At 41.3% G+C, this 10,542-nt stretch overlaps 1 protein-coding gene across 1 annotated transcript in view; it reads left to right on the plus strand.

The window, feature by feature from the left end:
* Window positions 1-5,605, plus strand: part of otud4 (OTU deubiquitinase 4) — a 132,816-nt gene extending 127,211 nt beyond the window's left edge. Inside the window, exon 18 of the mRNA XM_068041448.1 lies at window positions 5-5,605. Coding sequence (XP_067897549.1) covers window positions 5-1,633 — 1,629 coding nt within the window. The 3' untranslated portion in view covers window positions 1,634-5,605. The remainder of the gene's footprint in view (window positions 1-4) is intronic.
* The last annotated feature ends 4,937 nt before the right edge of the window (window positions 5,606-10,542 follow it).

A 10,542-nucleotide genomic window follows, 5' to 3' on the forward strand; every position in this document is an offset into this window, starting at 1 on the left:
TCAGGCTTACAGTTTGCCATTGTGGGCACCGTATTCATATCTGTATCCACTGAACCAGGCTTATTTGAAAAGTTGTGGGATCTATCCAAGGGGTCCTCCTCCAGTATTTCACCCGAATCCTTGGTTCCACACAACTGCTGGGCTAATGCATAATGAGAATGTTACGATGCCGCCACACATATCCAGTCCTGCAGAAACCAGTGCTCCTGGTCAGTCGGTACAAAGTGATGATGGCGGCCATTCACCAGTACCACAGGCAACTACACCACATCTGCCTAACAGAAACGAATCTGTCCAAGTCTCACCAACCCCAGAACAGCTGCCTCAAAACTTTAATCCCTTTTTCCCACGGTATTTTCTTAACTTGATTTCAGATGGAACGCAGCATCCTGGGTGGAGAGCACCTCTACCACAGGCATTATTTAGCCAGAATACACACATGCATGCTTTCAGTTTTCATCCTATGTACATGGCTCTACAAAGTCATGTATTTCCAGTGCAGATAAATAGTGGGGGCTCTGCTTGTCAAAGCGACCAGAAGGTTGGTGCACCAGATCTATGTGAACAGGTGTCGGGCAACACTCAGAGTCATGAAATAGGAGAGGTGGGGAGACAGCCGACAGTACTCCCCAGTGCTGGAGAGGACAGGCAGTCTGAGGTTCAGCCTGTTGTTTTCAGAGATTCTCAGTTATCAATAAAACCTGGTGATGGCATTGGAAACATGTGTCCCTCAGGTAATGAGGAGCGAACAACTCCTAGTCCTCGTGAAGGAGGTGCAAAACAACATTCAGCCCTTAGAAAGGATAAAGAATCATTACTGATAGAAAAGCTAAATCTAGCACCTGCTACTGGGCTTTCTGATGTGAATTCGGAGAATATTGAGCCTCAAAAGCTTGCAGGAGCTGATGCAAGTCATTCAGAATTTGCTAGTCAGCCGTTTGAGGCAAAATCCATAAATGATTCAACTTTGCAGTCCATTGATGAATCAAAAGTTGGTACTGTAGAAGCCACCTTCATGAATCAGACCTCTGAAGATAAGTACAAAATGTCTGCCATATTAAGCCGTAGCAAACCTGTGCGTTTTTACAACCAGACTTTGGGAAAGGAAAAACACTACTTAAAAGAAGACAGTTCTGCAGAAAGGACTGTATATCGACGTTCTCCTTATGTCCGTAAAAAGGGAGAAAGGGAGATTAGCAGGAAAAAATGGCAAGGGAAACCTTGGTCATCCAAAAGCTCAAGTTGCTTACCAGATAGCCATGTTAACAGTGGGGACACAGCAGCTGACACAAAGGAGAGAGAGAGCAAGTCACTGACTGAAGACAGTAATGCTCAGGGTATCAGCAGAGTTGTACAGAATTCTGAAATAGCTGTACGTCTTGGTGTTGACGGGCATGAAAGCAAAAATAAAAACATACAGGAAAAAGTGAAAAACCAAAGGCTTTATATGAGTCAGAATAGATTGGATGAAGAAACTGGTCTTGACAACAGGAGAGATAATATAAAAGAATTTCAGAGTCGGGCTGTTGTGGAAAATGCCAGTGGAGTATTGTGTGAAGGGAAACGCAATAGTTTTAAAAAACAGAGATATAGAGAGGGTGGGAAATCTAAACCTGCTGTAAGAAAATGGTAACTGAGAAAATTGTGGAAAACATCGACACAGCTCTATTTCTAGTTCTGATACATTTAAACAGATCTTACAGCTATTTTTGCGCAAATTTAAACATTTTTGTCTTTTTTTGCAACATTCATAGAATAGATAGGCCAAATTACAACTGTGCTGTAAAATTCTGTCATACTGTTGCTTTTTGAAACCGCTGTCTAATTTAGTCCTACATCCAAGGCTTTTCCTCATAACCCTGCAAATTAGTCCTCTTCAGGTATATGTCCAATTGCCTTTTTGAAAGCTCCTACCTCCACCATCCTTTCTAGATCTTAACATCCCTTTGTGTGAAAAAAAATTCCCTCTACTTTTGGCAATTATTTTAAACCTGTCACCCCTGGTTGCCAACCCGTTTACCAGAGGAAACAGTTTTTCCTTAATTCCTCTATCAAACCCACTGATAATTTTGAATATTTGTATTAGGTCTCCCGTTATTGGAAGGAAGTGACTGGTAGTTTCCCACAAGGATCTGTGTTGGTGCCTCAACTATTCGCTATATTTATTAATGACTTAGGTTACACAATAGAGGGCCATATATCCAAGTTTTGCCGATAACATAAAGATTGGTGGTTTAGTAACTAGTGTTATGAAAAGCATAAAATTAGATTATGAGTGGACAAAATGTGGCAGGTGGATTTCAACCCAAGTATGAGGTCATCCATTCTGGTCCCAAAAAGGGCAAGTTTGAATGTTGTTATTTAAAAGTGAAAAGCTAGGAAGGGGTTCATGTACACAGATCACTAAAATGTAATGAGGTACAAAAAATAATCAAAAAGATTAATGGAATGTTAGCCTTTATAACTAGAGGACTAGAATAGGGAGGAAGCTTTTCTGCAACTACAGGAAGCCCTGGTTAGACCACATTTGGAGTACTGTGTACAGTTCTGGGCACTGCACCTTGAAGGATATATTGGCCTTAAAAGGAGTGCAGTGTAGATTCACCACAAAATTACCAGGGCCAGATGAAATTATCCTCGGCTGTTAAAAGAAGCAAGGGAGGAAATAGCAGAGGGTCTGTCCATCATTTTCCAGTCCTCACTGGATACAGGTGTGGTGCCGGAGGTTTGGAGAATTGCTAACATTGTACCTCTGTTTAAAAAGGGAGCGAAGGATAGACCGAAAAATTACAGGCCAGTCAGTCTAGCCTCAGTAGTGGGCAAATTATTGGAGTCTATTCTGAGAGACAGGATAAACTGTCACTTAGAAAGGCACAGGTTAATCAAGGATAGTCAGCATGGTTTTGTTAAGGGAAGATCTTGTTTGACCAACTTGATTGAATTTTTTAAAGAAGTAACAAGGAAGATAGATAAGGGTAGTGCAGTTGATGTGGTCTACATGGCTTTTGGCAAGGTCCCACATGGCAGACTGGTTAAAAGGATAAGATCCCATGGGATCGAGGGAAATGCAGCAAGCTGGATACAAAATTGGCTCAGTGGCAGGAAACAAAGGGTAATTGTTTATGGGTGTTTTTGCGACTGGAGGGCTGTTTCCAGTGGCGTTCCACAGGTCTCAGTACTGGGTCCCCTGCTTTTTGTGGTGTATATTAATGATTTGGACGTAGATGTAGGGGGCATGATCAAGAAGTTTGCAGACGACACAAAGATTGGCCATGTGGTAGATAGCGAAGCGGATAGCTGTGGGCTGCAGGAAGATATTGATGGTCTGGCCAGATGGGCAGAAAATGGCAAGTGGACTTTAACTTGGAGAAGTGTGAGGTGATGCATTTGGGGAGGTTAAACAAGGCAAAGGAATACATGATTACTGGGAAAATATTCAGAAGTGTAGAGGAAGTGAGGGACCTTGGAGTGAATGTCCACAGATCCCTGAAGGTAGCAGGACAGGTCCGATAAGGTGGTAAGAAGGCATATGGAATCCTTTCCTTTATTAGCCGAGGTATAGAAAATAAGAGCAGGGAGGTTATGCTGGAACTGTATAACTCATTGGTTAGGCCACAACTTGAGTACTATGTGCAGTTCTGGTCACCTCATTACAGAAAGGATGTAATTGCACTAGAGAGGGTATAGAGGAGATATACGAGGTTGTTGCCAGGACTGGAAAAATGTAGCTATGAGGAAAGATTGGATAGGCTGGGGTTGTCCTTGGAACAGAGAAGACTGAGGGGAGATCTGATTGACATGTACAAAATTTTAAGGGGCCTGGATAGAGTGGAGGTGAAGGCTCTATTCACCTTAGTAGAGAGGTCAGTGATGAGGGGCCATAGATTTAAAGTGATCGGTAGAAACATTAGAGGGGCGATGAGGAAAAACTTTTTCACCCAGAGGGTGGTGATGGTCTGGAACTCTCTGCCTGAAATGGTAGTTGAGGCAGAGACCCTCAACTCATTCAAAAGGAGTCTGGGTATGCACCTCAAGTGCAGTAAGCTGCAGGGTTACGGACCAAATGCTGGAAGGTGGGATTAGAATAGACCAGTTCTGATGAAGGGTCACTGACCTGAAAAGTTAACTCTGCTTCTCTCTCCACAGATGCTGCCAGACCTGCTGAGTATTTCCAGCATTTCTTGTTTGTGTATTAGAATAGGTGGATCGTTTCTCGGCCAGCGCAGACACGATGGGCTAAGTGGCCTCTTTCAGTGCCTTAGACTTTCTATGATTCTATGATTAGATGTATGAGAAAAGATTACACTAGCCTTGTTTTCCCTGCAATACAGAAGGTTAAGGGTCATTTGATTGAGGTGTTTAGGATTTTTGAAGAAATTCATAGGGTAGATGGAGAGAAACGTTTTCTGCTAGTAGGTGAGTCTTGGACAAGGGGACATAACGTTAGAATCAGATGTTGGCCAGCCAGGAGAGAAGGTAGGAAACCGTTCTTCCTGTGGTAGAAACATGGAATTCTCTTCCATAAAAAGCAGAAGATGCGAGCTTAATTAATTTTAAAACTGAGATTGACAGATTTTAGCTAGGGTATGAAGGATATGGAACTAAGGCAAGTGGATGGAGTTAAGATAAAGATCAGCCATGATCTCATTAAATGGCAGCACATACTCGAGGTGCTGAATGGCCTGTTTCTGTTCCTGTGTTCCTTGATCTTTTCTGCTCCAAGGAAAGCAATTCCAGCTTTTCCAATATCTTGCTACATAACTGAAGTCCCTCATCGTTATTACCACCCTGGTAAACCTCTTCTGTGCCTGCTCCGATACCCTGATATTCTTCCTAAAGTGTGGTACCCATTAATTGCACAGGATACTGCAGCTGAGGCCTAACCTGTGATGTGTGAAGGTTTTTCATGACTTCCCTATTTCTGTATTTACAAAACCAAGTATCCCCTATGCTTTCTTAACCGCCCTATCATCCTGTCCTGTCACCTTACGATTTGTGAATGTGCACACTTCTCAAAATAGTTCATAGAGATTATGCTGTCTCTACATGTGCCTCCCAATGTGGATTTCTTCACACTTCTCTGCATTAAATTGCATCTGTCATGTCTCTGCCCATTTCACCGATCTGTCTCTCCTCCTGAAGTCTGCTACTGTCCTGCTCAATCTTGACTATGTTTCTAGGTTTTGTATCATCTGTGAACTTCAAAATTGCACTCCCTATACACAAGTTCAGTTATTATATGGTCCTAATACACACCCCAGGGGGACCCCACTGCATGCTGCTTTCAGGTTAATGAAACATCTGTTCACCACTACTCTCTGCCTCCTATCCCTTAGCTAATTATGTACCCAAGTTACTACACTCCATTTAGTCCCATGTGCTTCTATTTTCTGAATTTATCTGTTTTGTGTGTTTAATGTCTTGGAAGTTCACACACAATAACTACTGCACTATCTTCATCAACCTGCCCTGTTACTTCATCAAGGCACTTGATCAGGTTAGTCAGAATGGTGGGTGGGAACCTTTACTAACCTAACCCAATTGACAAGATGGTCCTCCAGTTGGGCTGGCCAGTGAAGACCACAGCAGCAGGTAAGTGCGGGATGGGGACTGATTGGGGGGGTGGGGTGGGTGTGTGTGGGGGAAGGGGGGGGCTGTCGATCACACGGGCTACAGGGGAAGGGCGGATTTGGCTTTGTGGTAAGTGGGGTGTGGGTGAAATTGCGAGGTACAAGGTAGGGGATTGGTGGATTACAGTTCGGAGACGGGTGGGGGAGGGAACGGAAACCTAGCCGAATCGGGGGCCTGCTGGTGGGAAGAGTTTGGAGACTTCGTGGTGATGGGGGGCTGTGGGGGGGGGGGGGGGGGGGGGAAGGTCAAAGGCCTTGTGGTGGGATCAGAGGCCTCGGGAGAAGGTCAGTTGGCGGGGGGGCTATGTCTGATCATGGAGGCTCCTCGATCAGGTACCTGAATCCACCAAGTCCTCATCTCAGTGAGGCTGGGGAAACCTGGCCGACAGCAGTTAAGGTTGAAAAGCTGAATGATAATAAGGCTCGCAGCCTCATTCTCATATTTAAAGTTCCAACCCACCTCTGGAGCAGGTTGGCTGCCAACCCAAATTCCGGCCTCAGTTAAAGCTGGAATTGGGTTTGTTGGAAGTGGATTTGGGTCAGGAAATAGATTTTCTAGATTCTAACCCTCAGCCTGACTCAGACCCAAACTTTTTAGGTTAAAATTCAGCCAGATTTTCCTTCAACAAATCTGCTGGCTGGTCTTTATTAACCCATGCTTCTCCACATTAGAATTCATTTTGTACTTCACAGTCTCCAGTAGTTTTCCCACCACTGATGTTTGACTGGCCTGTAATTCCCAGGTTTATCCCTCTTTTTTGAACAGGTGTGTAATGTATCTAATCCTCCAGTCCTCTGGCACTGTACCTTTATTCAAGGTGATTGAAAGATTGTAGTCAAAGCTTCTACTAGCTCCACCTTGCACCTCTCAGCAACCTGGGCCAGGTAACTTGTTAACTTTGAGTGATGCCAACCTATTTAATGCCATCTTTCCATCTATTTTTATCCTATGTCTAATCCCACTTCTCTACTGCAACATTAACTCCATCCTCTTCTATTGTGTGGACAGTTGCAAAGTACTCCTGTAATACCTCAGTCAGGCTCTCTGCCTGCAACGTTTCCATTTATGTCCCGCATCAGCCCCACCATTCCTGTAACTATCCTTTTACTTTTTATATGTTGCTGAAAGATTTTTGGGTTCCCTTTTATGTTACCAGCTAATTTTTAATCATACTCTCTCGCCCTTCTTTATGTCCTTTTTCCCCCTGCACTCTGTATTCTGCTTGGTTTTCTACTGTATTTTGCACCTGATATTTGCCATCAACTTTTTTCTGTTTTATTTGAACCTTTATTTCTTTTGTCATCCAGAGAGTTTTGGCTTTGGATGCCCCATCTTTCTTCCTTACTGGTTTGTATCTCTGGTTGAAGGTCTACCATTGCTCATTTACTCTTTTTCTGGCTTATCTTTGTTTCCGGTCCAATACATATGCTTTATTATCGGAGGATATTAATACTTTCAGCTAGATAGAATTTCCTAAATAACGATATTCAATAGCACTTTACTAAATTATCTGAATCAACAGGAAAAGGACTTGGTAATTCTGTGTTATCTGGAGGGATAATTAGATGAAGCAGAAAGTCAATGGCTGATTTGGGAGTATCTGTGTTGCATTTTTAAAGTAGATCAAAAGATGTAATAGGAAAAGGTCACAGTGAAGTCGAGCTGCTGCAATGTTGCACCTCTTTCTCTCTCACCTCAGTAATGGTTCCAACAGTCTTGTGCAGGGTTGTTTTGCAAGTCTGGATAGATATTTGATGATGGAGGAAACAGCTGCAAGTTTTCAAAACTAAAAAGTATGATGAGCTGCATCGTTTCAGTTAGTCTAGATAGCTTTTTTAAATATTAGAGGCAACATTATTTCTTCATGTGGATTTAATAGCCACATAATGTGCATAAATATTAAAGAATGTGGTACAGTTCCTAGTTACTGTAGGGCTTTATTCAAAGGCAGGAGAGTACGAAGTGGGGATTAGGTTTGGCTAGTTTCCAAAATCAAGTTAACAATTCAGTTTAATTCAGGTATCAACTAGTTGGATAGCTCATTCACCGAGCCGGCCTAGGCACAATGGCCCGAATGCCCTCCTTCTGTGCTGTATGATTCTGTGATTCCAACTGTATCTGAATTTGCTTAGTTGATAGTAGATGCCATGCCTGTCCCAGGTAATTGTAACAGTGGATGCCTCAGATCTTGCCTGGCATTCTACACAGAATTGGTTTCCTTGTTTATCCCTTTTCTCTCTCCCACCTGCCCCCCCCCCCCCCCCCCCCCAGGAAATTTGTATTTCTGAAAAACTGATTAAATTCTGAATTCAAGTTCAAATCTTTCTTTTTGAGTGGTGATTTAAAGGCAATATGCAACACCATTCTTATCCAGCTGCCACAGCCGTGGTGTTGAACTGATTCTAAAAATGGATCCCTGTGCTAGATCCAGAAAACAGACTAAGTACAGTACTGTTTAGCCAGGAATAAATTTGTCACCTTGGCAGGAAGTCCAAAAAAAATACTTTTCAAAATTAGGAATAATGTAGAATTATATTCACGTTAACATGCAAAGTACAGCAACCATACAAGGCACATGTGCAGTTATAATCAATTCTGAGGTCAGTTATAATTTTAGAAGACAATTTCAAATGTAATTGTTGTCATGTTAGTTTTCACACTTACAGTGTACATATTCACTAGGGCTAGGCATAGTTGCCAAAACCTATTTAGACAATTGATTTCCATTAAACTGCTAAGCTAAAGAATGATTGATAGAGGCAATAGTTATTGTGAGATTTGGGGTTTAATCATGTGACAAGTGACCGGTCAAAATCTGGACCCACGTTTATTATTGCTAGTAGCTTTTGACATTCCAGAGTTTTGTCTGGCAAAATAGTTAAATGATTAGCGCAAACATTAACAGGTTTTAGTACAATTACAAACAAATTTTCCTTTCTCATTGATTAAACTACACATGAATATAGAAATTACTGACATCCAATAGAGGAGAAAAGTCATATAGACATTGTTGTTTAAAAGAGATTTGCACTATGCACTACATGTGGGTCAGGTGATCTTTGTCTTGCCCATTCTTTTAAATCCAAGGTCTCATTTTGAACAACAGCCTTATTTCTTTTCTCCTTTTGAAAGCAACACTCTTGATCTCTGAAGCTCAGAAAAGTTCACAATGTGTTTGGTTTTTCTTTCCAATAAACAGTGAAGCTTTGTGGTAGCAGTTGTAGAAATAGTTTTGTAAAACCTTTCAAACATTTCACTTTTTGCTCAGTTGTTTCTGCCATTTTCCTTAAGTACTACTTTGTGCCTTTGCATTGGGCTGCCAAGACCTACCTCAGCTAACTTGGTACTGGTTAGCTTATGCTCGTTCTCTGGTTTACTATTTACATTGAATGTTGTAACTTACTCCAGTGATTAATACCCATGAGTTCTGTTGATCTGTAAGCAGTTTATATATTTTTATCACTGCCTTGATCTAACCGTCTATGATAAGTGCTTCAGTACTGCAGTATTCCAAACTTGAACATATACCTCCCAGAGTCTTAATGGCAGTTGCTGAAATTCTTTGGTTGCATTCCTCTTTGCACAAAGCTTAAACTAATGAGGAAAGAATATTAGGATAACTTTTTTTATTGATAGGGTCTAAATAATTCTTTGAAAGACGATCCAACCTCCATGTATTAAACTATGCTTATCCTAGTCTTTGATTCTTTTTCTGGTGTGTTGCTAGTTGGAACTTTTTTGATTTGTGTTTTATTGCTATTGTTTTACATATGATATTGATGCTGCTGCCTTTGCACAAAGATCTGGAGGTGTGTACAGTACAATGGGGAGAAATCAACTATCAAAGCAGCAGTGCAATTACTTAAAGGGATAGGTGTGACATTGAACTTCAAAGACAGTATCTATGGTAGTTAATTGAACACTTAAATGTTTGATTATTTTGTATATGCCACATGGAGCACCATCACCTGCTGTTGTGAAGTGCTCTTGCTGTTGGTCCTCAAGCTTTCAAGAAACTGCAACCAACATTTTTGTGTGACATTTTATTTTTAGTAAGCGGTGAATATTTCATCACAGTCTTGGCTTGAATCTTGTGGGGAGGTTTTGAGGGGTTAGGAGGTGAGCCATTTGTCATAGACTTCCCAGTTTCTGCCCTGTTTGTGTAGCCTCGATGTAGATGCAGTTGGTTCAGTGAAGCTTCTGGCCACTGGATTTCTGTGATGGTGATGCCACTGAAGGTTTGGGAGAGATAGTTGGGCTTCATTAGCAAAGACAATTTTATTAACTTAGAAGTGTATATTTGGCTAATAATGAAAGTGAACCAAGAAGTTTTCAAATTCAAATCAGATTTATAGCAAACTTTTGCTAGTGAACAGTTTCAAACTATAGAACCTTGAATTTTGTTATCTGCTGCTCTGTTGTTGGCTGTAATACCTTGCATTGGGTGACTAAGCTGCCTGCACATCTTTTTTTGCCCATAAATAGGTCTTATTTGGTTTCGTTTGACATATGCATACAGTTTGACTGCAGACTTTTGACTTTCAGACTCATTCCCCAAACTGTATACTTTTGTAGGGTACTGTGAATTTCGATATTATAACCAAAGATATTTACAGCACAGAAAGAGGACATTTGGACTATTGTATTTGTATCTTTGCTAGAGCAAACCGTAACTATTCAACTGCCCACGCTCTTTCCATTGCTCTGTATCATCTGACAGAAGTTGTAGCACCTCTAATGGTTTGCGTCCTGTTAATTTTCTAAGTATTCCTTAGCCAAGTGACTGTGCCTTGAGCCAGGCGATTCTAAATATTTCAGGGTTAATTCATACAATTTTTTTCCTTTGTTATTTTTCAGTATAGTACAGAAATTAAAAAGTTAATTAATAATAACAACAACTTGTATTTAAAT

Source organism: Heterodontus francisci, chromosome 1 (genome assembly GCF_036365525.1).
Source record: "Heterodontus francisci isolate sHetFra1 chromosome 1, sHetFra1.hap1, whole genome shotgun sequence".
Classification (NCBI taxonomy): domain Eukaryota; kingdom Metazoa; phylum Chordata; class Chondrichthyes; order Heterodontiformes; family Heterodontidae; genus Heterodontus; species Heterodontus francisci.